General features: G+C 39.2%; 1 protein-coding gene across 4 annotated transcripts; it reads left to right on the forward strand.

The window, feature by feature from the left end:
• The first annotated feature begins 641 nt into the window (after window positions 1-641).
• SREK1 (splicing regulatory glutamic acid and lysine rich protein 1) lies at window positions 642-27,718 on the forward strand. Of its 4 annotated transcripts, XM_053409275.1 has the most exons (13): window positions 642-850; window positions 3,313-3,446; window positions 11,550-11,662; window positions 12,303-12,467; window positions 13,172-13,350; window positions 13,813-13,875; window positions 14,758-14,888; window positions 16,641-16,749; window positions 19,842-20,126; window positions 20,838-21,458; window positions 22,085-22,180; window positions 23,397-23,535; window positions 25,615-27,718. In XM_053409275.1, exons 1-13 carry the CDS (start codon window positions 690-692, stop codon window positions 25,762-25,764), a joined length of 2,346 nt encoding a protein of 781 aa, XP_053265250.1. In that variant the 5' UTR covers window positions 642-689; the 3' UTR covers window positions 25,765-27,718. The 4 variants fall into 4 exon arrangements, with proteins under 4 accessions (XP_053265250.1, XP_053265252.1, XP_053265251.1 ...); XM_053409277.1 differs by lacking the exon at window positions 12,303-12,467; XM_053409276.1 differs by lacking the exon at window positions 13,813-13,875 and having other exon boundaries at window positions 643-850.
• The last annotated feature ends 135 nt before the right edge of the window (window positions 27,719-27,853 follow it).

A 27,853-nucleotide genomic window follows, 5' to 3' on the forward strand; every position in this document is an offset into this window, starting at 1 on the left:
ATCAGTAGTAAGGGCCGTTTGTCCATTTTTGAAAACACTAAATCTAGACAGGAGTGAGAAACCTGTGGCCTTCCAGATGTTGTTGAACGCCTGTTCCCATCAGCCCCCATCCAGCATGGAAAATGGTCAGGGATGTTGAGTCCAGCATAATTTGGAGAGCCTGATCTCTCATCCATTCTCTCCCCATCCATCTATGAAACTTCTCCCTGTTGTGGCATTTTTTGTACAAAACATTTATTTTGATTTTTAATACGGGGGTGGAGGGTGGGATATGCAAAATTTTTACCTCACCTAACAGGGAAATATATTCTGCTACCTGAGGTTTCTAATGCGTCAACTGTGGTGCATGTGGATACTAGAGAGGGAATGGGCAGGAGGCACTGCGCAGAGTGCAATTTAGGGATTGTTTATTCCATATGCTTTGACATTTTTTGTCCGCCCACCCCCTGCCCGTCTCTCAGGTGCTGCACTGCCTCAACAATAAGAAAAAAGCCCTCCGTTTCTTAGCTAAAAGCCGCATAGAGGAGACGAACAACGGGCCGCCTCAACGCCAGGGCGCCGCCGCGTTCTCTCGGAAGTTGCGCGAGTGCGGACGCTCTAGGAAGCTCCGCCGTTTCTTTCTCGGTGGTGGCTTCCGTCTCCTCGCCTGTGTGCGTTAGTTCGGCCGAGACAGCAAACTTGCCGCCATCATGATGAACAGCGGCGGCATCGGGGTGCCTCTCGGCTTCCCTTTGACCCCTACTTCGGTTATCCAAGTCACCAATTTATCATCGGCGGTCACTAGCGAGCAGATGCGAACGCTCTTCGGTTTCTTAGGTGACATCGAGGAGTTGCGTCTCTACCCTCCGGAGTAAGTTGAGGCCCGAGCAGGGCCCTCGGGGCCATAGAGAATGGCGGGAATGACAATCCTTGAGGCAAGGGGAGAGCGAGAAACGGACCGGATGCCGCGCCCGCCATCTTGCTTTCGGGTGCCGAGTGTCTCCCTTCATAGTGGTTGCGTCATTGGGCAGCATCTGTTCTACGAGAAGGAGAAGCTGCCCGTAATTAAGATGGCGGCCAGTGACTGTTTTCCCCCCCCAAAAAAACCTGCCAGTTTCTCCTCAGCCGCAGTCCTTCAGCGTTTCTCTCCTTTTCTCTGGGTGATGGTTCTGGGAAAGGCCGCGGTAGCGGAGGCGAAATGCGGGCTCCCTAGAGGCCTAAGCCGATTTTCGTGCTCCCTCGAGGCTCTCCTCGGCGTTGCATTTAGCAAAGACGCCATGTAGGAGAAATCTGGCTCCTTGGGGATCCTGCTTTCCTTTCCCCCGAATCTCGTTCCTTGCACTGCGTTGCATCCAAGGCTAGGCTAGTGACTAGTTACTCGGGAGTAAGCCTTATTCACGTCAACATCGCTTGCTTCCGTGTAAAGTGCAATCCTTTGCATGCAGCTTGGGAAAATATATAATTGAAATTAATGGTGCTTACATTATAAGTTTCCAATAAGTACGCATAGGATGGGATTGTAAGGGATGCACAGTAGACCATATTTCTTAACAAGGCATGAGGGAAAGTTTCGTTTATTTTACTTAGTGATTTTATATTTTCTGCCTCCCCTCCCTTTCCCTCAAGCACTTGTAAATGGCAGAGATTTGGGACTACTCAAATATGTAAATATGAATGGGATGTTAGCAGAATAAACTTTTAATTGGTATTAGTGCTTCCACCTTGTGCTTGCTGGGAATAATAATAATAATAATTTATTCATACGCCGGCCAGGGCTGGGCTCAGGGCGGCTAACACCAAATATGAATTACAATAAAACGTAATAAAAACAACAATAACAACAAACAAACAGTTAATTAAAATATGGCTTAAAATACACAAACAGCCTAGAAGTAATGGGAAGCCATTGTTTTTGATGTGCAACCAGGGACTTGTCTTATTGTGCACCACTTCTCTCTTACTGATATTGAATCTCTTCTGCCATTCTGTTTCCTGTTACCTATTTTGGAGAGATCCTTTCTAGCTCTTCACAGATTTTTTGGGATTTTACAATCATAAATAAATTGATGCTGTTCACCTGCACTCTTCAAACATACTCCTTAAGATCTAGTCTTCGCAGACTTAATCAGCATATTATCAGACAATGTTATACAATCCTAGGTTAGTTCTATTAATTTAAGCTCATGGGAGAGCCGACTGCCCGAAGAGTTCAAGGTGTCAACTTGTGCAGAATGAAGTGGCTGCATTTGACAAATACTGAAATATTAAAATGTCCCCATGATATTTTGTAGAGTTTATGCCAGGGTGATTAAAAATGAGTGTGCAGATTCAGCATCAAATGGATGGTAGAGACTTCTTCTTAAAGGAATTGGCTGTATTTCCAGAAGGATACCAGCTATAAAAGTGTTCCACCATTTCTTAAAAATCTTAACTGAAGATCTTAAAGCACATGCAGAAGTTTGCCTAATGTACAATTTTATTTCATTTAACTGTAGCATCGGTCATTTACAGAATGCTGTTAAAATATTTTAGTTACCGTATTTTTCGCTCTATAAGATGCACCAGACCACAAGATGCACCTCGTTTTTGGAGAAGGAAAACAAGAAAAAAAATATTCTGAATCTCAGAAGCCAGAACAGCAAGAGGGATCGCTGCGCAGTGAAAGCAGCAATCCCTCTTGCTGTTCTGGCTTCTGTGATAGATGCGCAGCCTGCATTCGCTCCATAAGACGCACACAAATTTCCCCTTGCTTTTTAGGAGGGGAAAAGTGAGTCTTATAGAGCAAAAAATACAGTACTCGAAATTAAACAAGAACCTTACTGCTGGTGACAGAATGTTTCTTTGCTAGTATTTGAATTATTTTTAGGAAAAGAGTTTTATTTATATTCTGTATTAAAAAGTAAAGACTAATGCAGATACAACATGAGCTTGATTGTTAATTGTGATTAAGAAGCTGGGTATAGTAATTCAGATTCTAAAAACTGAATTCAGGGTTTTTTTTACCATGATTAAGGCTGCTCAGTGTTCATTCCTAACCATGGTAAAGGGTTTGTGTGTGCATTTGTGAAACATGCTCACATGAACTAGAGAACCTGTAGGTGGATATAGTGCAGTTTTACATCCTGATCCCTTAACTGTAGTTAATGGATAAGTTAGAGTTATAGTTGTACCGGCCTAAAGTAATCTGATACTATGTGGAAAACATATTTCAGTTTTCATGTTCTGTAGGTCTGTAATTTATAGAATTACATTTGCATTAATATTTATAGTTGCATAAGACTAGCAAAAATAGATCAAAACTACAGCATCTAATTGGTTTTCTTTTTCTTGCAGCAACGCACCACTTGCTTTTTCCTCCAAAGTATGTTATATTAAGTTTCGGGAATCTTCAAGTGTTGGTGTGGCCCAGCATCTAACAAACACGGTTTTTATTGACAGAGCTCTGATAGTTGTGCCCTGCGCTGAAGGTTGGTATTTCAGATTATACCTTTGTTTTGATAGTCTCTGTTCTGTCAATTTGTTGCTTGTGTTTTTTCAGCAACTGGGAAGGCGTTGAAGCTATTACTTATCTTGCTTTTCTTGTAATAAAAGCGAATTTGGTAGGAAGGAAGACACTTTCTTTTTAAAATTTGTATGGAATTTAAAAATATATTTTGCATTAGGTTTGAAATGTGTGGGCATTTTCTCTTATGAAATGTGGTCATGTTTCATTTATCTTTTGCAAGGATGAACATTTGCTTCTTTCACTAAAACTGCACACTGACAACTTCATCCTAAAATTGTCCTAGCCATCTGTGTGAAAAGGAATGGGCAACACAGATGGAAGTGAAACTACATCAGAAAATTCCAATCACATATTCACACATCTCTGATACAGTAGGAGCTAGACCCTACTTTCTTATTTTGGTTGTAAGCTAGGATTCTCAGGATTCAAAAACAATTGTAGTGAATTACTTGGGTGGGCTTAATTTGAGTAATGGTATATCCCATCCTAATGACTCATTAGTAATGCATTCCTAAGTTTGAGTTGTTAGTGAATAACTGGGTGGTTCTCTAGCTTTAATGTGATCGTAAGTATGCCTTTATGGTGCTTTCACAATTGTGTAGCAAATCACCATGTAATGTTAAGGATGGTTTCAGCTGCTCAGATAATAAATGATAGAGCCAGTAATAGCTTTGGGTCTGTTAGTTGCATAGGTATATATCTGAATTCCAGTTCTCTAGTCATAGTTTAGAGAGGACAAAATTCCGTCAGAATACCTTGCACATGTGGGAAGGGACAGAGATAGGGAGTTGTTCCAGCAGAACCTAGTTGGTAGAAAGGAAGTGTCTCAGAAGCATCAGCCAAGATCCACAGGTGCAATTAACTCCTATTGTTCAGGTAGAAGTTCAAAGGTGATCTTGGCTAGTGAACAGAAGGGAAATGAAAGGGAGAAAATAAAACAAAATTCTAAAGGTGGTCTTGTGAGCCAAGAATGGAGGTCATTAACTCAAGATACTTACAGGCTTAGAGTATGGGAGGAATTTAACCTAGTACCAAGAATATTGCTTTGTGAGCACAAGCATTTCTGTGCCTAGTGCACTGTTCGGGGATTCTCCCCAAACCCCCAAGCCAATTTCAGGTGCATACATTGTGGCGGGGGAGGGGGAGAGGCCCATTGCACTAGTGGAAATGCTTGTGCTGTTGTCTGCTATCAGGACCGCTTAGTTGAATCCATTCCTATGCGTTCAGAACATGTATCAAATATTTATTGCGGACATTTTGGTACTAAGCTTTAGGGTTTCAATTCCAAAACAAATAAAAACAGTGCAGATATATAAACGTATCCTTGTAGTAGAACTTTCCTATAACAGAGAAAGGGAATACATTTATTGAAATTTATTTCTGCTCTCTATCCTGAACAGTTTTCAAGAATTCTTGGGTATTTTCAGAATTAATAAAACCTGCAGTCTTTTTTCTTACATTCATAACTATGTTACATTATCATTACCCAGTTACATTGCTAATTGAAATGTTTTATTATGATAAATTAATATGACTTTGGTGACATAATCTCAAATGCAGTAGAAAAAGTGCTTCTGTGCCACATCACAGGCTTGAGTGTCAGGTCTTCTAGCAAGATTGTTTGAAGTTGTGGAGCACCACTGACATGGCTTTCTGCAGCCTGGAGAGTGCCTTTCTGTGGACCTCAGAATTTTCTTTAGAAATATTGATATACGGCTCTTCTGATTGTGGAAATGTAATATGTGCTAAAAGCACAAAAAATCAAAGAGTTATCATGGGGGTTTCTGTTTGAGAGTTGGGTTTCTGTGTTCTTTATTTACCATTTCCCTTTCTGCACTTAAACTTAAATGATGTTCCATACATTTTGTTAAAATATAACTAATTTGTTAAATCTTTGCTTTAGGACTGGGTAATGTTCACATGTAGGGCAGTATCTAACTAAGTTGATCCATCACAGCAAGGTAGATGACTTGTGCAACTGACTTTCTAATCACCTGCCCGCCATGCTCCCTAAATCTATTTCTCCACCCCTCCAGGGCAGATTTGGAGAGGGCACTGGATACATGTGGGGAGGAAGTTACGTTACGCAAGCAGAAATCTTTGTGCTGGTGAAAAGAGTTAGTTGGATACTGCCCATACCATCCAGTATGGAGTTTTAGTATAAAGTGTGCATGACACTACAGTTCTATTCTTAGTATATATGTTCCGAGAAACAAAACCTCTCTTCTTCCCTCTGGCAAAGCAGGAATACATGCATTTCTGGAGTAGGATACATTAGAACAAAATTTTCAGCGGTCAATTGTAACGCCTTAAAAGTATCATTAACCAATCAGTTATGCCCTTTGTTTTAGTTTTCAGTAGTTTTCATTTGTGGCTCTGAGTTGGTTCTTAGCATGGTTTATTCAGGGACAGGAATGGCACCACTTGTTGGCATCCGTCTGTCTGGAGAGACAGTGGAGTGCACCTCCGGGGTGAAGTAAAACCGCTGTATTAGCAGCACCAAAGTGACCTCCCTTGGGTGCAAGCCTGGGCAGTATGTTTGGATGTCCTGGGCTGCCCAGACAGCAAGACCTCTTGGCCTCACTGATATGCTGACAGGAAACGCACCAAAGCACTGTTTTATGCCATTTCTGGTATACCCTGACTCTATAGTGATATAGCTAGGATTATTGTGGGGGGCCTCAGACTCAGACAGCATGGCTTTAGTCCAACAGCATCTGGGGAGCCACAGGTTCTCTACCCTCGTATTGGAATAGTTTCACCAAACTAAAACCAAATTTCTAAAGTCAAGAGAGTATTTGAAGGTTACCTACCTTCATCTGAGATTGTTATTCTTCTTTGTTTTGGGACTGATACTTTGGGCATGGAGAAGAACAGTTTTTATATTTTATACTTGCCTATCTGATAACAACACTATTACTATACTAAGAACAAGTGAGTGTCCTATGCTACCCCTCTTTCATGGTCTTTCTTCTGCTCTCTTGTAACTCCCATGAGAGAAGAATAGCTAAGCACATGAGATAACTATTTCCAACTGGTAAAGGTAATAAAATCAACCCTCCAGCTGGAAAGTGGCTGGTGAGGAAGGGCTACCCTGGGGACTATAAAAAAGAAGATCCTTTTTCCTTTTGTTTCCTTGTACCCGACTACTCCAGGGGGCTTGGTGGTGCTCCTCTACCCTGTTATTTCTGCTGATAAGTTGTTGGAAGACAGGGTTATGTGCAATAAAATAACACACAAACTTGTTTGCATTCTTACACAGAGCTTACACAATGTTTAATGCAAGCAAGTTTATACCCAAAGGTGACTTGCAGGAGAGACACGATGTCATAATGAAATATCTAGAGTCAATAATAAATAGAATAAATACATATATACACAGTGCTGATCATTAATGCTGTGTTTGGGTACAGTTTAAACCTGTAAATGAAAATAAAGAACATGTTAAGTAATGGACATCTATCCTGACAGTGTAAACTACCTTAAAAATTGCTGCTTGTACAGCTTCTTAAATAGCACTTACAGTGCAATCCTACTCAACTATACTCAAAGAGTTCAAGGTGGCTTACTTTCAGGTAAGCTTGCAGAGGATTTCATCCCTAATTAGGACTGGTAGTCCATGCAGGCAAGGAATTTCAAAGATGTCATTTTCTGAAGAGGAACATCTCAACATAGTTCTCTAATGATGTGTTTTTTAAACTATTAATAAGAATTACAAATGGTTTTAGTTAGAAAATGCATAGTCTGGGCAATGGTTAAAACTTCATGGACATCTTCTTTGAATTTACCTTCGACCAAATGGGGAAAAGGAGCGGACTATAAGAGCACTGGTATAATGTGCTATGTTTTATCTACGCTTGCCTACTAGTGGCTGGTCTCTCTTGGAAAATCCAGATGTTGCATAACAATTTTCTTGCGGGAATGATAATTGTCTAGAAACCTGGCATAGAAGGATATTGGGGGTTGGGGTTAAAGAGAAGGAATTCAACAGCTTTAAAAAAAAAAAACTTCTATTCTGTCTGTCAGAAATTACTCTCCTCTGAAGGCCCGCACTGGGCATTAAACTGGTGTTCAATGTGTAACACAAACACACTTCACCACTATTCACATTACTAACCAACATTGTGACTTTGGCAAAAAAAACAAACAAAACATCATTACATTGTCAAGATGTGGCCCCTTTCCATTGTGTGTACAACTGAAATCTCTCGAAAAAACTTGTTCTGGTTTGAGAGGCCAATATTGAAATGTATCAGAGATGCCACTTTTAACCATCATTCTGAACTTTTTTATGTCCACATTTTCTGGAAGATGGATTTTGACTATTAATTTGGTTTTGTATGTTTTCTCTGTGTGATATTTGTGCATTATTAGATGACTAGACTGGCCAAGGCAGACCTGTTACACTTGCCTGAGTTAGGCATTGTTTGCCATGCCACTAAACCTGCCGCCAAGTGACAACTTCATGGGGGAATGAGAGCGGAGTCTGGCCTGCAGAAGATGGACGCCCTGTCTCTGTTTTTATTATTTTATTTTGCTTTCTTTTCTCTTCTTTTTGTTAATTTTGTCCCTTTTTTGCTTTAATTCTTTCATTTCTACCTGTGAGCTGGTTCTTCAGTTCTGTAAAAATGGTGTTCTGTTATAAGAGTTCATGATTCATTTTAAACTTGACCCTATGAAATTGTTCATAGATCAACCAAAAATTCCAGAGTTTAGACTTTGTAGTTAGATTGTAGATACAATCCTAAACATGCATAGTTAGAAATAAAAGATGAATAAAATTAATAGGAATTACTTCTGAGTAAATCTGGCTAGAATTGGATTATTTGAAAAGTGAAGTGATCCATTTGTTTCCATTGGCTCATATTATCTGAAGACTATCCTCTGAAAATACTTCCCCCTCCCTTCCCAGAAGCTCTCTTACTAAGCAACCATAGCAAGTTGGTTTCCCATATCTAAAAAGATAATGGCTCCCTTCACATGTTCACTGAGTTGTTTGGGAGCCACTTTCCCACTGTGTTCTTGGTGGCAGTATGTATATGAATGCTGAAACCATATGAGAGAGCTCTGTGAGGAAAATGCTTCCACATGGTTGGGTGAGTATGTGAACGGGGGGGACATTGTTTTTTCAATACCTATACCTGGCCTGTTTAATTGGCTGTCGTATTATTTATTTTGAAAATAAATAAATAATACTAATATTCTTAATTCATTTCTCAAAAAATAGGAGAAAGCCTGGAAAACACTCAATCGTGAATTGAATGTGAAGTATTGACCAGTGTTTGTTTTATATACTGTCTTCTCTTTACCGTAGCATTCTATGGGAAGACGGCAAGCAGGACTAATTTTTCTCTTAAGTTGGCTCACGCTTATGGCATACTCTTAGATACAGCAGAGGCACATCATAGAAGTGTTTTCATTGTCAAGTTTGAATATTTTCTGTGTAAAACTCTCAAGAAAAATACCAACATTCTTCTGTTACATTTCTCTGAAGTAGAGATGAGCACAAATTGATATTGTCATCTCTTTCATTGTTCTCTTTTTCAATAAAGAATTTTGAAATTTCTGGGAATTTGGTGTAAGCAGCCAAGGAATTATATTGTTAAAAATCGATCCTCCTGAAGTTGCTGATTTTGCTAACGAGCCAAAATTTAGAGTTATTCTAAAGCCACTTGAATTATTTTTTTTAAGCTATAAAGATTACTTCAAGTGAGGGTAAGACACCAGAGGTTTTAAACTGACGCAAGTAAATTGACACAAATAATTATAGTGATCAATCAGTTTAAAATGACATGGTCTAGCTCTGAATGAATGCGAAGTGTGTATGTGTGTGTGTTTGCGTCTGCGCGTGCACACTTCATATCATTGCTTTTAAGAATGTCATTTTAGCCATTGACAATGCTTAGTGTTTTATACATAGAAAGGAGTTTCAACAAATATGGATATCTTTTGTGCAGATTGAAACTACTGAAATATGTTTTTATTTTTTGTAGACTTTAACTCCATTCATCACTAAGCTGAGAAATGTATAGATATATGTATAGTTAGGAACAAAAGATACTTTTTAGGTAAAGAATAGTTTTGTTGCAGAGAAATTGTAGTTGTGTGTGAAACTAGTTTTCTGGATTCTAGTTTACGTTTAGTAGTTTTGTTCTGATCAGAAATAGATGTTTCAGTTTTGATGATGAGTTTTGATTTCTAGTAAAGTCTGAAAAAGGCTTTACTTGTAGTACTTAAGCTTGGAAGTGGTCTTATTTATTCCCATTGATTTTTATCCATGTATTATCTTAATCTTGAAGCAACCTATCAGAACACTGATGTACTTGAATTTTATTGTAGTCGAGAGACACTGGCTAATTCATGTGTACGTCTTAGACCATAATTTGGTTCTTACACATGGGCCTTGTATCTTGCCCAAGAAAAATCAGGAATAATTTATCTCTATCTGGATAAGAAGCTATTAGTATTTTAATTGTAATGCTTTATTGCTGCCTTAGTATTGGCTTTGGTTTATTTTGTAATTATATGCTTCACAAACTCAGATTGCCTAAGGAAGTTGAAAATCACAGTTTAGGTCTTCAGACAGCTTCTAACACCAGAAACTTTCTGAAGCGTAGCAACCTTCCAGAAGTTAATGCAGTAGTTCGAAAATTTGCCCCATATTATGTCTTTGATTGTCTATGGAATTGAGGACTGTAGCAGTAGGAGAGGGGCAGATAGGATGTTAGTGGGCAGGGGTCTATCTCTCTCTCTTTGGAAATGTCATTAAAACACCAGCTGATTTGAGGGCTCAGTGGCTTAGGTTGGTTGTTGTTACTTTGATGGGTAACACTTAGTGTTCAGACAAAGGTGACTTCTAGGCAGAGTGCTTTGCCACGTGCAGGTAATAATTTCTGGTCAGTTTTTCAAATAATTCTGGTTTGTGTGTGTTAGAATTTTTTATGGCTTTTAAAACTCAAGTTGCTGAAGCTTAAATGGAAATCACAATATTTAGCAGCTCTTAGGATATCTTAAGGAAAGACTAAGTGGGTTAGATTTAAAGCACACTTTAGTCAAGTTCATTTTAAGTAATAATCCAGTGCAGGCAGTGGTTGATTATAATTAGTACTAAATGTTGGGTTAAGATCCCAAACATATAGTGACATTATTGTTTATTTTGCTGAGGGTCAGCCATGCTTCCAGAGAAAATATATAGGGATATCAGCAGAACTTACTGTCACCTGACAAATAAAGATGCCGGACAGGTAGTCATACTACCTTAGTTATGTTTACGTGATGAAGGTGTAGTGCTTAACAATGGTTTAGGCACTCAGACATAAATGCTTATGTCTGCATTGGACCAATGAGATTGAACAAATATTTTGCTAAATGCCCTGCTACCTCCGGATGTTAAGGAAACTGGGTAGTTGAAGTACCTAAGCTAAAAATCAGTGCGGTTCTAGGTTTCTTGTCTTGCTTGAGTTGTTGTACTGGACTGACAAAAGGCAGTCATCTGGTAACATTTTTCACTCAGCTATTTTAGCAGACAAAAAGGGCTGATTTTGGTTAGCACACTCCTGTTTCCTCTTTTTTTTTCCTTTTGACTGATTTGGTTATTTGCCATTTCTGGGGATTAAACTTTAAAAAATGTTCTTCTTTTCTGTATCTGATGTTCTGTGTGCTATTAGTGATGCAGCCAACACGAACGGTTGTCATGTGTAACACAACTTTCGATCACCGTGAAAACAACGTCCTGCGAAAGCGTCCATGCTTGATATCGTTTGGTTCATGAACATTAAGTTTCCAGTACAGGTGACCCATAGCTCAAAGTGTTAAATAATTGTCTACATTGTTCAGTTTTTAAAGTAATAATCCGGTAATGCTAGTTTTGCTCACTTGTTGTTCCTAGTGGAGCAGGGGCAAAGGAAAAACTTGGAATTATTTTCTTTTTTGTAAGGCTCTCATAGATTGATTTTTTTTCTTTACTATTTTTAAGTTGAAGGGTGTTGGTAAAAAAAATAAAAATAGAAAAATAACACTTGGGAGGTGGCGTTACTTTTAGTAACAAAAATATTTGCTTCTTCAGGTAAAATTCCAGATGAAGCCAAAGCCCTCTCCCTCTTGGCTCCTGCTCCTACAATGACAAGCCTGATTCCTGGTGGAGGGTTGCTTCCTATACCAACACCACCCGTGAGTTCAGTAAGTAGAGATCCATGTAATAATTCTACTTAAAGGGGATGCAGGCTATTCAGTTCTTTTGGGTGCATGTTCCATTACATTGTAATGATTGCAGTAATTGTCTTGAATCTGAAATTATTCAGTTATTTGAAATTATTAGGACCAGTCTGAATGTCGCAACACAATGAGCAATATCTAGAGTTCTCCAGAACTCTTTGTCAGGCTGAATGTTATGCAAAAAATAAAAAAAAGTTGGGTGGGGGAGAAAGCTGGCATAATGTTAAAGCTACAGCATCTGTAGATTAAAATAATTTTAAAATGGACTCCAGGTGTTGTTGTGCACTCTTAGATTTACCATCTTCTGGGTGCTAAACTTTCTAGAATTGAAAGAGGACTGAAGTAATTATGCAATAATGCTTTTGGTAAACGTAAAAGAGGACTCCTTAAGACATATTAGTGACAGTGTATACAGTTTTTTACACAGTTGTGTCCTTTTACCTGGTCTGGTCAGCCAAGATGGTTTGTGGTCACATATCAAACAGCAGGTTTTAGGGCTGGTGCTAACAGTCCTAAATTTTGAGGTGAATTTAATTTGAATCAGTCCACAGTGGGAGGAAAACTTTTCATACTTATTTCTGTAAAAACTATCCTCTGTTTTCAGATTGGTATTTCTCTTGGTCCACTGGGTGCGATACCAGCAGCAGCGTTGGATCATAATATTACAGCCATTGGAGACATACCGCAGCCGCCCATTATGGGCAATGTGGATCCTTCCAAGATTGATGAAATTAGGAGGACTGTATATGTTGGAAACTTGAATTCCCAGGTAAATGTCTTTGCTACAGTAGATGCATTAATTCAGGTGTGAGGAACCTTTGGCCGTCCAGGTGTTGCTGAACTACAGCTCTCATCAGCCCCAGCAAGCATGGCTAATGGCCAGGGATGATGGGAACTGTAGTTCAATACCAGAAAGGCCAAAGGTTCCCCACACCTGCATTAATGGAAAGTGTAGCTTTATATTCCATGGCTTGATAGCTCTGATTTTGAGCAAACTAAAAGAGCACCTGCTGCATCAGCCTTTCCCTGATGCTGTGTACAGAGGTTAGTTACAGACTCTATACAGCCTCCAAGAGCTTGAAAATGATTACTTTTCCTCCCAACTTGTATAGTATGGTGCTGTGCACAACACACAGGTCACAAGGCCCCACTCAGATGATCTATACCAGAAGTTGCCAGTATGATCCCCTCCTGGTGTAGTTGGACTATAACTCCCATCATACCTGACCATTGGCTATGCTGTCTGAGACTGATGGGAGTTGTAGTTCAATAAATATTTCAAGGGCACCATGTTGGCTCTTCCTGGTTTATAGTCTGCATTAGATGGACAGACCATGCAGTATGGGGAGTGGTCATTCAGGAGTTTACAGTTACTGTAGTTGGGACTTGGGTATCTATTTTGGCTGGGTTAAAGGCTTATAAGTGAATGCACGTGATGTTACTTGACTGAGCCCTCTTTCTTTCTCTTTAAAGACTACTACAGCAGATCAGCTTCTTGAGTTTTTTAAGCAAGTTGGAGAAGTCAAGTTTGTGCGGATGGCAGGCGATGAGACTCAACCAACACGTTTTGCTTTTGTCGAGTTTGCTGACCAAAATTCTGTTCCTAGAGCCCTTGCCTTTAATGGAGTTGTGTTTGGAGATAGGCCGCTGAAGTAAGAAACTGTACAAATATTATCAAAATAAATTGGGAGGAATATTGTGTGTAATTACAACCCTGTCCTATAGAACTCTGCCACAGTTTTAGGAAACTACTGAAATATATATAGCACAGAATAGCATTTCCATAGCAATATTTGCATGCGTTTTTTTATTTAACTCTGTGCAAGGTCCCTCTGTCTTTACTTAAAACCTAAATCGTGTTCATGTTGGCAAACAGATCTGCTGAACCTGTGTGAAAGGTTTGCCATGCAGAAGTTGCCGTTTCAATGGTACTTTAATCCCTTTACCAAGTACCTGATAAAGCCTGTTAATCTGTTTGCCGTTAGTACTTTGGTAGAAAAAGTGCGATCTTATTCTTTTTAGCTGTTGCTTGTGTGCAAGCAGAGGCATGTGCCACAACAGTTCAAGTGGTATCCTCTGTGAGCTCTACCCTGTTTGCAATTTAATACCCCCAGGCTCCATACTGGTTCCTGTCCTGAAATAAAGACCACGGGCAACTCCAGCTCTAGAGATCAGAGGCAAGTTTTGCAAAATCAAGTAAAAATTGAGCCATCAAGCCAATGCTTTTATTTATAAAATTTATACAACACTTGATTGTAAAAAAAACAAAACCCAACCTCAAAGCAGTTTACAAAAGAGAAAATAGCAGAATCAAGAAAAATTTACAACCCTACTTTAAAACTTTAAAACATACAAAAGCTAAAATACTAAAACAGGTTGAAATTATTTATTTATTTAGTAATGGTGAAACAACAATGCAGGATAAAAGTGGTCTGGCATTCAGCATTTCAAACAGAAATCTTAAGTTTAAGTTGAAGCATTTGGAAGAAAACTGCCAAAATTAAAGCAAAACGTGCAAAAATGTAGTTTCCTGTTGTAATCCCCTTTCGGCTCTTTTCCGTGTTTTGAAATGGGTGCACTTTGCAAAATCAAATACATATATCCTTTGCATGGAGCCAGCGAAACACTTATTTCTTTTGCATAATACTGTATTTAATAACATTTGTTATTTCTAAAGTGACTTGACTATAATACAGCACCTGGAGTTTAAACTAAAACGAACAAAGCTTGCATATAGACTTCAAAAAGCAACGAGCCTTAATGAGAAAAGGAGTTGACAGGAAAAGGAAAGAGAAAGTCTCTTTTCCCAGGTGTTTAACAGAGAACATAAATAAAGGTAGATTTTCCACCATCCCTTACCTGCAGGGACGAGGTATAATCCAAAGTAGTTGTGGACTTAAGAATATGAGCCTTGTGCTGGTCCCCAGTTCTGTGGCTGACTGCACTATAAAATGAATATTTGGGTGTGAAGTGCATATTTTTTCTGTGTGTCTAGTTCAACTACGTGTGCATATGTGCAATGACGTATAAACTGAATTGAGTTTGCTTGTTTAATTTAGAATAAATCACTCCAATAATGCAATAGTGAAGCCTCCTGAAATGACACCACAAGCTGCTGCTAAGGAGTTAGAAGAAGTGATGAAGAGAGTACGGGAAGCCCAGTCTTTTATATCTGCTGCCATTGAGCCAGGTAGGATATTATTACTTTCTTGCAATACGACTATCTCCACTGCTAGGATGAAAGTATCTCTGCTGCAATGAATACTGGTGTATATTTAGAATAGCTTTTTATTATTTATTTTTAGATATAGGGGAAAGGCCAGCTTGAGCAACAACCAGTGGACAACATTGTTTTGTGACCCATCTGTTTTTGATGGCGTCTGAGTGGTTTTACACTTTACACCGTGAAGATAGAACTGTTCATACACTGGGTAGCACTGCTTTCTATTGTCAAAGTGCTGAATGGAGTCCTTTTTATTAACCGTAACATAAATGTATGGGGTTTTTTTTCCTTGTTGGCCCCTCCTTTCATTAACTCCCTGTCTCCTCCACCTTCTCCCCTGCCAGGTGTCTTGCTTCTTCTTCAGTCTTTTCCTTTCATCTTGCTACCTACTGTGCTCACATTCCTCCTTACCTTTTTTCTGTGACCTAATCCCATCCAGTCTCCCAACCTTTTCTCTGTATATCACAAATAACATTCCTGGTTCAGCAAATCATGGTTTGGTGAAGTGGGAATGAAGCAACAAGCTGAAGTTGTTCTCTCTTCCCCACTGCCTTGCACACTCAGCTTCAGAGAAAAATTCCCAGTTTCTTAAACTGGTTTCCTGTGATATCTGAACTCATTAGGAAACTTCATTGCAGCCACTTCTTTCTTTGTTAGCTCTCTTCTGAAACTGGACAAGTGCATGAGAAGATTCTAGCAGTTTTGGCAAAGGGGAGCGTTGGAGACAGAGATCTGGTTCATCTCTAATCTTCCTAGTTCAGCAAACTCATTTGCAGTCCTAGCTTATAGAGAGCACTCCTCCCAATGTTCTATGATAGCAGTTTCAGAAGAGGTCTCACTGGCAAGAGCTGACTGTTACATGATTTTCTAATGAATGTTGAAATATTTAGCTTGCCAATTATTATTATTAATTGTAACATTTTAACCAGTTAAAAAAGAACAAATAGCGCTGATTGACATGCAGCTCCATTACCTACCTTACAAGTATCTGGCACTTGCATATCAGATGTGTTGGGTTCTTTGTTTTTAAAAAGATGTATGCTATTATTATTTTTTTAAAAATCAACTTCCAAATCCAGAAATATCTATTACTGCTTAAGGGGAAGATTCAGTTAATATTGTTTCCTGACCTGGCTGGCCAGAGTTCATCTGATTGAGCTGATCTGAAAATCACTGGGATTAAATATATCTATCAGTGGAATAACTTTGACTAATGTTTGTCATCCGTATTCCCAATCTATTGCTTCATTTAGTCATTGGTTATAAAACACATATTACTGAAACCGTTCTGTAGGGGGACTAGGTTTTCAGGCATCAACTCCTTAATTGTAATAGTGCTTTGGCAATAAAATACAGTGCTATTATGTGTGTTTCTGCATAGTTTTTCAAACTGCTTTATTGGAATTTGTGTTTCTCTCTGAAGTGAGTTTTGCCAAACATGTTTTAAACTTGTGCATTGTGGCGGCAACATAAATCCCATTCCTTATTTAGCTAGCTGTTTATAATTATCTGGTTTATGTGTACTGCTGCAGGATGGCTGCACTCAACGAATATATGCAATGACTTTCTTGGATGTTTCTGAAGGATTTTTGCAAAGAAGGAAGATGTGCAGAGAGTAGGCCCCTTGCAATATATGTGGTACATTCCACTTGTGCCAGATTGTTAGCTGGGATCTGTAAATATTCTGAGCTTACACTGCAAAGTCGTTTTTTCTCTCAGAGTCTGGAAAGAGCAGTGAAAGGAAAGGTGGTCGGTCGCGCTCCCATTCACGTTCAGTATCCAGATCTAGTTCAAAATCTCGAAGGAAAAGATCACACTCAAAACGCAGGTAAAATTCTCACGTATGTATCCTCTGAAAGCAACAGTTGACCTGCCCCTTCTCTGTTTCTTAGGAAATTCAATTTAAGCCGTTAATACAATTTGTGGATGGTTGAAATGAAGAACTGTTTTGAATTTGAATTCCTTATTTTTCGTGGCAAGATGGAAGCTGTAGTGAAACAGTTTCGGAAATGGTTACAAAGTAAATCCTGCTGAATCCAGAGGACAAAATCTATCCATTCTTCCAAGAACCCCTGTGCTTCCACCAATAACTGCTTTTGGGTTTCCTTTTCTCCTTCTCTGGGGAGGAGAATGAAGGCGTTCTCTCTTAGAAGTTGGCCTCTTGAAAAGATGCCTCACTGCTGCTTCCTCCAAAAACCCAGTTGGGAAGAGGGAGAATCCACACGCACTTCCACTGCCTGTTAAGTTTGTGGAGGTGATAGCTTTCTGCAAAACCCCAACTTGCAGAATTAAAAGCATCTTTCCTTTATTGAGAATGGGGCAGAAAAAAGATAAGTGGTTTTGCTTCTGCATATTGGGCTTTTACAGAAAGTGGCAGCTATGCCCTTTACAAAAATTAATGGGAAGCTAAGAGAACACCTTTCCCCCATCCTTAACATGTCACATCACTCAAAATATGACGCTGCTGTCTGTGCTTCTGTCATTTGAGGGAGAAAATCTCAGTGTCTTGAGTTTATTAGGTAACTGAGCTGTTTCCCCTTAATTTTAGCCTCACAGTATAGCACAATTTTTTCTAGTTGTTAGGGTTTTGAAGAGAAGGCGCAAGCAAAATAATGTGAGTTCAGCACAATGGAGATTTGATAATAAAGTCAAAATAAAATAAAAAAATCAGAAGTGACTGAAATGGATACAATTATAAAAACACATCTTACATTATACAAGGAAGGAAATAGAAAAAAAAAATGCCACCCAATAAAACTATATTTTGGAGGGATTTGCCACTCCTGTGACTGCAATGTCATATATTTAATATATAATCCCACAGTAGGGGTGAAATCAGAAGGATCAGTGCCACCCTTAGCTGCTTAGATATCTCAGTTTCTCTGAGATAACAATGAACATAACTTTCTTGAATTAATGAGTATAGCGTGAAGCTTGTTTCCATTACTAGTCAAGCAGCTACCAGTAACTATACATTTAACTGCTTACATATAAGATCTGCGTTACCTTTATAAAAATTATACAAAATACATAATTCAGGTCTAGGATAACATTTTTATCTATTAAGTGTCCTGATTTTTATAATCACTTGTTTCAAAAATTCATGGACTTTGGCACAACTCTGTCACATGTGCCAATCAGCTCCCAGTGGTCCACAGCCCTGATCTTGTAATGTCAGCCAAACATGCATGAAGTTGTCCCTTAACATACTGTGTCAATGCTTCTGAAGTTCAAGGATGGAAATCATGGCAACATGAGTTTTTAGGTAACTGAGGTAGCCCCCAAATCAAATGGTCTGTTTCCTCTTAATTTTTGCCCCGGAGTATACAGCAATTAAGTATCTCAGATTCAGATGGTGTTTAGTACGAATTATGTCATACTGAATTATTTTTACATTTTGTTACATCAGTCTTTGTTTATCTAAATATCCGACATTGTTTTGTTCTTGTTGCCTCTTCGGTTTACAGGTCCTTTCTTTTAAGCAAAAACACCCACTACCACCTCAATTCTAAATCTGTTGTGATGGCAGCCATACTATTCAGTGGAAGTTTAATACACTTAAGTACAGAGGAGTGCCATGATGCTAATAAGCAATGGAAGTACTCGATTTAAAATGGGCCTTCTGTGTAGAGTGTGCAGTCCCATTCACTAGTTTCCCAGTTGCAGTACTGGATCTGAGAACATGGTTTTTTTCATGTGTTTTATCTCTCTGTTCTTCTGGTCAATACAATAACAAATATTAAAATCACACAATGCAAGAAAACCAGAATAAGTATTTGATCAGCATGCTGAGCAGTATATTGGATGAGGTAGGTAACAGTTTGAAATATCTCAGTGGAACAGCTTTGTTACTTCTGTTGGGTAGCCTTTACAGTCTAGCCAGCAACCAGGGTGGTTTGAAGCCAAACAGGTATGGGTAGTGCCTGAATAGCTGACCACCTGAAAACAACATCTATGCTGCTTCCATGATAGAAGAAAGGCAGGATATAAATGTAAGCAAATAAATGAAATACAATTTTTGTTTGTGGAAACGTACAACAGAACATTAGCTCCACTTCAAATCTCTAGCATGCACACACTATTGCATCAGATGAGTATTGCAATAAATAATGGCACTGAATAGGAACCCGAGCAAGTTCAGTGAAATTGTTTTGCAGATACATTCATAAATATTTTCCTGTACAAAATCATTTTGGGTGAGCCACAAATGTAATTTTATACCCATTTAGTTCTTAGCTTGCTGGACCTCACTTGGATCACAAACAACAGCTTCGCTTAATCCTTTGCAGTGCATTGTATAGCTTGGTGATGATGACACACATTAAAATATTCAGGGAGCTTTCCAAAAATAAATACTACTGATGAAGGAGATTTATCTCTTGGGGGTATTCCTTTGGTATATGGACCATTTGAATGAGCCTTAATACTGAAATGCAGTGTTTCTGTCTCCCATATCCCACCCTGCCCCCCACCCCAAATCTTGGGCACGTTATAGTAAATGTCTGCACACAATCCGAAGAAGGGGTTGTCATTTAATACAAACTGCAAACCTTTGTATGCATGGAAGCAAATTTCATGAGATTCTTCTCCCTCTGAAAAAAGTGGGGGAAGGAGGCCTCATTATGGAATACTTACACCACATCTTAGTTCTGTAAGTAATGCTAATTTGAGGTGGCACTTTGTTTGCATTATTTTATCAGTTTGATTGCCTTTCTCAAACAATTTTGTTTTAGTTACCTTTTGCTAGGAAGCTAATTTTGATTTACATTCTCTATTTTATGCCCGTTTTAAATATTATGTTTGAAAAATTGTATATTATTTTGTACAGTGGAGTGCAAATTACAATTTGTATGGTTTATAATAGGGATTGGTGAAACAACGTAGTCCATAGGATTTATCATTTGCTGTTGCATGCTATAGGAGTAGATCTCGCGACAGATCCCGCTCCAGCCAAAAGGACAGATGTGATAGATCCCGCTCCAGCCAGAAGGACAGACGGGACAGATCCCGCTCCAGCCAGAAGGACAGGCGGGACAGATCCCGCTCCAGCCAGAAGGACAGACGAGAGAGATCCGTCTCCAGCCAGATGGACAGACGGGACAGATCCCGCTCCAGCCAGAAGGACAGGCGCAGATCCAAAACTCCACCCAAAAAACGCTCAAAATCTAAAGAAAGGCTGAGATCAAGAAGCCGGTCGCCTTCTCGGTAAGATTCCTATGATTAATTTATTTCTTTTATGTTCCTTATGAGGTATTGGGCGACTTCCTGAACATTAGATGTAGGGTTACAATCTCACCATAAAATAGTGGTTTTGTAGCATCCCAACATTTTCACTCCTTCAGTATAACAAATAGCTCTAATTTTATCTCCTTTTTATTATTTACTTATTACTTGCTTAAAAGTATTTCTAAACTACTTAATGTGTAAAATATAAAAACAATATCCATGAAAACAAAAATTCAGCCCCCAAACCAATAAAATGGTATCAAAATCTAAAAGCAAATAAAACAGATTCAGGAGGTGTTACCCTTCCTTTACTAGATTTACTACTACTCTACTAGATGCTCTTTTGCAATCCTGAAGGTATGCTTGAGGGTGGCAAGAAGCTCTGTAGTTGACTTTAGTTCTTTGTTTTTTATAATTATTTTTATTAAGGTTTTTTTTGGGAGGGATTACAAGGTACATGCATCATCTCTATTATCAGATCATGAAGTCCTTTCTACGGATCAGTCATTTAATATGAGACTTTGATGTTGGTTGGTGGGGAGAAAAGATGTAGGGGTAGGAGGGAAGGCGGGGTAGTAAACATTAATTCTTTTACATAATATAGGTGTGAGGTTTTTGTGTCAGCAGTTGACTTTAGTCCTTTGTTGTAATGAATGCTGCACAGTTTAAATTAATGTTTTCATTTTACAGGGAGAAGAGGAAGGAAAGCAAAGAGAGGATCAGAGAGAAGGAAAAGATTAGTAGAGAAAGAGACAGAGAGAAGGAAAAAGAGAAGGATCGAGACAAGGATAAAGACAGGGGCAGGGAGAAGGAAAGGGGCAGGGAGAGGGAGAGGGACAAAGAGAAGACCAAGGATAGAACCAAAGATCGTGCAAAAGATAAGGACAAGGATCGGGAGAAGGACAAAGACCAAGAGAAGGACAAAGAAAGAGACAAGGAGAAAGTGTCAGACACAGAAAAAGACAAGGCAGAGGATCTGGACAAAGTCAGAGGGAGGGAAAAAGAGACAGAGACTGAGAAGGAGGAAGACAAGGAGAAGGATAGCAAAGAACAGCTAAAAGGAAAAGAGGAGGACAAGGACCAAGACCAAGAGAAAGAAAAAGCAGAGGAGAAAAGCAGTGAAAAAGAAAAAGAGAAGGAAGCAGAGAAGCCAAAAGATAAGGACAAGGAAGGAGAGAAGGCAAAAGACCGAGATAAGGAGCGGGAACGAGAGAAAGAAAAAGAGAGAGATGAAAAAAGGAAGAAAGAAAAGAGATCCAGGACACCCCCCAGAAGCTACAGCTCCTCAAGAAGATCACGAAGTTCCAGCAGGTCCAGTTTTTTTCTTATAATTTTGTCGTGCTTTGTAGATTTATTGCTTCTGTTTATGAAAAACTTTTTTGGGGGAAAACATATTCAAATCAGAATAAATCATGTCTTTAGTATTGCAAAGAAGAAGTAGGCTCATGTTCTAGGAGGCGGTGTGTGGGGTTTGCACATAAAGCCAAAATCATACACAGGGAGAACAACCTCTGCACTGCTCCCACACGACCCATTTCTACCTTTCCGAAGCTAGTAAGCTAAGTGACCCTTGCCCCCTTGGGAGGCTCTTGTGTGGGGTCTAGAGACTCTCACGAGACCTCTGCCTTGCATGCATTTAATTTGTGTGATTGCGCACTGAGCATATAAGGCTGCTTAGGGGAAATCCTGAGGTTTCCAGAAGTGGAAAAAATCTTTATGGAAAATCCCCCTAAGGTGGGGTGAACTGAGTGTGCCCAGTGGCCAGTGAATGCTGACAATTGGGTCAGGGGGGAAAGCAGAAAGGAGGTAGAATGGGAAGGCATGGCTGGCTGGCTGAAAACAGTGAACAGGAGCTCTCCACACTGCAACATTTTGTTACAGTTCCCACTTGTGAATTGTAATTTCCAACATTAATCTTTAATTACTGAATCCTACAGAGATAGACGGAAGAGGAAGAGCCGAAGTCCCTCAAAGTCTCCAAGATCATCTAAAATTACAAAAAGAAAATCCTCTCGATCTCCATCTCCAAGGAGGTAAGTGTATAGCTCTATCACGCAAGGTCCTACAGTATACACTGCAGGCTCTCCCCAGTGCACGCCTCACTCTATTGGTGGTCATTTTACTAGAATGATGAGAAATTGGGGTTGGCACACACACATGCATCCTGGAAATACTTATAATGAAGTGTGCTGCATAAAATTTTAAACTCAAATTATTAGGAAAAGAGGGGATGTGAATTTTAAGACTGCCATTTGTATGAGCTGGAATATGGATGCACTTTTGATTTCTTTGTCAGTGGAAAATTACTTTCAGTAGAGCTGAGTATGTGGAAAAACTGCATTATACTTCTGAGAAAGCATCAAGCAGTTTACAAAATAGCAGTTCATTCCTGCTGGATAGTTAATTTTACATTTTTATAGCACTTGCATGTTCAAAATCTTCTTACATGTGTTGTCCTGGGAAACCCAGCCAGATGGGCAGGGTATTTATTAATATTATTAATATTAATATTATTGCAATAAGATTATCCCAGTATTGCAGCTGGGGGAATGAGGCTAAGAAAACTAGTTAGTTGCCTGAAGCCACCTGCTGCATCTTGAGGCAGAAGCAGTATTTGAAGTGGGCACTTCGAATTCATGGCTAAGACTGCAGAATTATTGGCCCCATTCAGCATAAAGCTGGAGAAAGGAGACAGAAACATCAGAAAAAACTTTCTGACAGTAAGAGCTGTTCAACAGTGGAACGGTCTCCCTCGGGAGGTTGTGGACTCCCCTTCCATGGAAGTTTTAAAGCAGAGGTTGGGTGGCCATCTGTCCTGGATGCTTTAGCTGAGATTCCTGCATTGCAGGGGGTTGGACTAGATGACCCCCAGGTCCCTTCTAACTCGGCAATTCTACAATTCTATGATTCTAAGCTTGTTTTGGCTCTCTGCTTTAATCAGCAAGTACAAAACATAAGCAAGTAGGTTGCAATCCACATTTTGCATGAAGGATGAGCCAGGGACCATCTCTCCCTCTATTCTGCCAGTGTTGGGAGTAAGGTTCTGGCTTGTCTCACTTGGCTAATTTCTTGCCATGGTAGAATGTCAGACCATGTTATTGGCTGCTCCCCTCTGCCCCTTCATGTGGCATGTTCAGCATTTGTGTGAAAGTGTCCCTATGTGCATACAGCAGATGCATGCAGGGGAATGGGAACAGAGCATATATGACCTTTTTAATTGCAGCTACTTCATTCTTATTTTCAAAACAGAAATAAGAAAGACAAAAAGACCGATAAGGAGAGAGACCTGAGTAATGACAGAAGAGAAAGGGAGCGGTCTACCTCCAAGAAAAAGAGTAGCAAAGACAAGGATGTTAAAGAGAAATCTGATAAAACCACAACTTTGAAGGTAAGTCACTGTGAATGAGTGAGCAAGCCAGAAACAGGTGTGGAAAAGAATGCTTGTCATTGACTGTTTGGATACCTCATGCTGTTTCCTCTAAGGTGGTGTTTGGTGATCATTGGTTGCTTCTAAAGTTCCTAGCACCTCCAATAACATCACTACAGGCTGGGTAGATGTGGGGAATCTGAAGAAAATGTAAATTACACTGCAGTTGGTGAATAGGACTAAGTAGACTACTTAGTAGAGCAGTGCACATGCCATTTAGCAGTATGAAGCTGGAAGGTACAAAGTGGTTGCCTGGAGCAAAATGTCAAGTGCCAACAGCCCACATGCATTATCAGCTCCTGAGAAACAACATGCCAAGACTGGCTCTTAGTGGAGATCCTTCTTCAAGGTATCTTTAAAATATTACAGACGAGGGCAACAGAACATGACCATCACTCTGAGATTATCTGTAGTGCTCTAATGAATTGGGGAAATCCTGCAGAATGATGTTTTTCTCTCTTTTTTTATAAAGCACCTTTGTGGTGTAGAACACATGGCTGGGTTGTTGTTATTATAGATGTTATAGTTAAGGAGGTCCAACAAGATGAACTGCTATAACTGTTATAGTTATAGCAGTTCATCTTGTTGGACCTCCTTATTTCAAAATCCAAGATGATAAGGAGAACATTCACGGTGTCATTTCATGTTAGAGGCAACAAAATCATTTATATTGGCCCGCACTGTTACTTTCCACTCTGAGCTGTTTGCCTCCTGTCCTCTTAGAACTGGAATCAGTTCACAAGATTCGCAAAGTATAGCAGGTGAGGACTACCTCAGCAGGAGAATCCCATCTGTTTCTGCTTCAATACAGAAATGAGCTATGCCTACACCACTTCAAAAGTACCAGGAGTGCTCTTAGTAGCAAAGCAAGTCCTCACTTTGTTATCCAGTGAGCACTTAAATGTGTGAAAGAGCCACTGTGGATCGAAAACCACAAATAAAACTTTGTATTACTTCACATTAGCTTGAACACAAATACTTTTTAATAGTGTCAAGTTACACATTGAACTGCAAGGCCTCAAGAATTGCACGTACTAGGCTTGGCGTATTCTCAGTAGTAACCCCCTCCCTCTAGAACTCTTACGGAACAAGATCTCTTAGTGCTGGTGTTTAGGAATATGATTAGCTGATCTAGTTTGCTTCCATCCTTTATTTGAACTTGAGGTTCTGGCATGGGATTTCTAACTGAGATACAAAGAACTACTTTGGGACATGCCTAGTGGAACCTGATTTTTGTTTGTTGCCATGGTGTTTGTGGTAGGGTGACTCCACATCATAGGGCTTCATGGCAAGTGACATTAAAGAAGCAGGTATGAGTATAGCTAGGTATTTTCTGGGAGTTCAGCAAAAGAAATGCAGAGGTTACTTCACCTAGTTCCTAGTCAGGGGTTGGAGAAAAGAAGACCCCCTGAGAAACCTTATCCTAGTTTTGGTGGATCAGGAAGATTCAGCTTCCTGGTCCTTCTGATAGTTCAGGATACTAAAAGGCCCATCATTTCCAGAAACACAGACTTGCAGAGCTGGCCTAGACCTCAACACTCCTGTCTCTAATATTAGACCTTGGTCCTAGGACTCTCTTCTTGTTCTCCTCTTTCTGTCAGAAAACCCAAGCTCTATTTCAGTGATTGAGGGCCACATTCTATAGGTCCTCTTGTCCTAATAAGCTATCCTTTAGTTTCTCTCCCATTGTATTGTTTATCCTCCAGGATTTGCTTTGACCATCGCTCTGTCAGCAATGCCTGATGCCGTATCACAAACTGCCTTTAAAAAGTCTTTTGAAACTAGAGGAGCACCATGTCATATGGGGGTGGGGAAGAGGCTTCATTGAGCCTGCAGAAGTAGTTGTGCAATTTTTTATACACAGACAGTAATATTTTAATCGGGAAGACAGATTTGGCTGCTCATATCTATTCTTAACAAGTGGGCATCTTCAAAAATAAAATGCTGTAACTAAAGTGATATATACTAATCTGAAATGTATCAGAACGTTATTACAGTCTTTTTATTCTACATTTTTTTGCTTTTTAAAACTTTGTGCAGGATAAAGATCTGAGTAAAGAGAACCAGAATTCTGAAATTGACAAAGTAGAAAAGGAAGACACACCTCCTGCAGAAGAAGTCAAACTACAACAGAATGGGAACTGCCAACCAAATGAAGAAAACCTCTCAGTTAAAACAGAAGATGTGTAGAGGACTGAATGGACCTCTGACCCAACTGTGGAAAGAGACAAAGCTTTTCCTCCCCTCCCCCACAACCCACCAAAAGAGGATAAAAATTACCAAGCAATCAACCGGACATGTTGTGTTGTGCTAGCAGCACTCCGGGTTCTTTGGGTGGTTTGGTCAACTTGAAGATGAGCAAGAAGCAGCACTGACCAGTAGGATCTGCTGCAACAAGAGCCAACAGCATTGGATCTGATCATCTGTAGGAATCCATGCATTTCAGTGATAAGACTGGTTGACAGCTGTTACAAATAAGTGGAAAGCTGTAATCTGTACTACCCACAAAAGTTGCTGGGTATGCTTTCAAAGTTGTTAAAATATTGGTAGTTTGAAATTTTTTGTTTTGCTTTGTGGGTTTTTAAACTAAACTCAATGTGATATGTTTTGATAATGTGCTTGAAAATGGTGCAGATACACACATGCTTCCCTTGTTGTTGTAAATGACAGTGATGACAAGTTTTATCCTAACACAGTTTTACAGTTATTGTGTTTATGCCCACAAAGGCAAGTGAAGATTCTTTAATTTGTTGCTTGTGGCTTTCTTTTTATATTTTTAAGTAATTTCCTTATAAGACTAAAAGCTTTCTCTTACTAGTAGTTGATCAATGCATGCTAATGTTCAGATTCTAGAAAGAACGGCCATGTTTATACTAGATTTCCATTCTTCCAACTATAAGCACATCTCTGTAGTAATCTCCAAACAACTGGCTTCGTTTTGAGCTATATTGTAGTGTGTCCAGTCACCTGCAAACAGAACAGATACCCATGACAAGATTGTTTTGTTTTTGAGTTGGGATGTGGGAGCACAAGCTAATGCTTTAGTGCCTTCTTTGAAACACAGAATAGTGATTCCTAGGAATCACATGTTATTTAATTCCCTCTTTGTCTAATCCTTTATCTTCTAGATGGTTCTATCACAATAGTAGGTAAGCATCTGAGAGGTCAGCCTTGTGTGTACTTGGTGGTTATTTGATAACAGATTGAAGATACGTTTAAATGGAAAAAAGGGTCATAGCTGAAATCAAGATTCAAGGATCATCATATAGTGGACGTGGCCCTGTCTGCAATCCAGTTATCCTATAAATTAACTATAGTGTATGCCAAACTGATGAACTGAACAGTTCTAAGTAAACGTATATCATAACTGGTTTGTGGACTGGGTATCGAAGTCAAAAGTGCCCTTTTAAAATAGTTATCTTCTAACACCAGTTGTGAAGCATGACAGGGACAACGTGTAAGTTCTCCCTGGAGAAGACATAAAACCACACAGATTCCTGTTTACTTGTTGAAAAATAGCCTGTAAGAGAACAGCACCTGACAAATGCAACTCCTCTCTGAATTCATTTCAGCGTTGTAAGACTGACAACAAAAGGTTGTACCCTAAGATAAGATTACACTAAAATCAAGAAGTGTTTTGAATATAACAACACAATCAAATTGCCTTACCTCACAGGAAAGAGATGGAAAAGCCAAGTAAAAACTAGCTTTCATTTTGTGTTCTCTAAATTGCACTTAATGCAAATGTAAACCTTTTATGGTAAATGGAAAAATTAAAACATGCTGTAAGGAAATGAAGCCCATTGATTGTGACTCTGCTTTAATAGCCCATTGTTTTTTGTTATAGTCAAAAGTTTTTTCTCTCTCCTTTTGGCCTCTGTGTACATTAAAACTATAGTGAATGCTTTACCATGTAAAGTATGGACAGTCTTTTTTTTATGTTTAAGCCACATGAAGTTGGCTGGCAAACAGCTTATTCTGATAATAAAGGAATGACAAATCTCATATGCGTCTTGAAAGACTGAAAGATTGTGTCTTGGAACAACAGCTGTCATATTTATGATGTGTAAGTAGCATAGAGTAAAGATTGTATACTTGTTATCTTTGGTACTATCACTAATAAAATTAAGTATTTTAGAGGGAAGTTATTTTTTGCTCACTTTTTAAAGGAATGCCTGAAAACGGATTGTTTACTAATGGAGCTAGTATTTTGACATGTGTGCTTTGCATTTACAGTGATAGCAAAGATGAAAAAATCTGGAGTATTGAGGAAGTGTGT

Source organism: Podarcis raffonei, chromosome 11 (assembly GCF_027172205.1).
Source record: "Podarcis raffonei isolate rPodRaf1 chromosome 11, rPodRaf1.pri, whole genome shotgun sequence".
NCBI classification, from domain to species: Eukaryota; Metazoa; Chordata; class Lepidosauria; order Squamata; family Lacertidae; genus Podarcis; species Podarcis raffonei.

What these genes read in the sequence shown, in the direction of transcription:
- SREK1 (XM_053409275.1), top strand. Translation starts at nt 690, where the DNA reads ATGATGAACAGCGGCGGCATCGGGGTGCCTCTCGGCTTCCCTTTGACC. An exon ending in TTGGAAACTTGAATTCCCAG is followed by an intron (nt 12,468 to 13,171) that starts GTAAATGTCTTT and finishes TTCTCTTTAAAG; the next exon opens with ACTACTACAGCAGATCAGCT. An exon ending in TCCAGCTCTAGAGATCAGAG is followed by an intron (nt 13,876 to 14,757) that starts GCAAGTTTTGCA and finishes TGTTTAATTTAG; the next exon opens with AATAAATCACTCCAATAATG.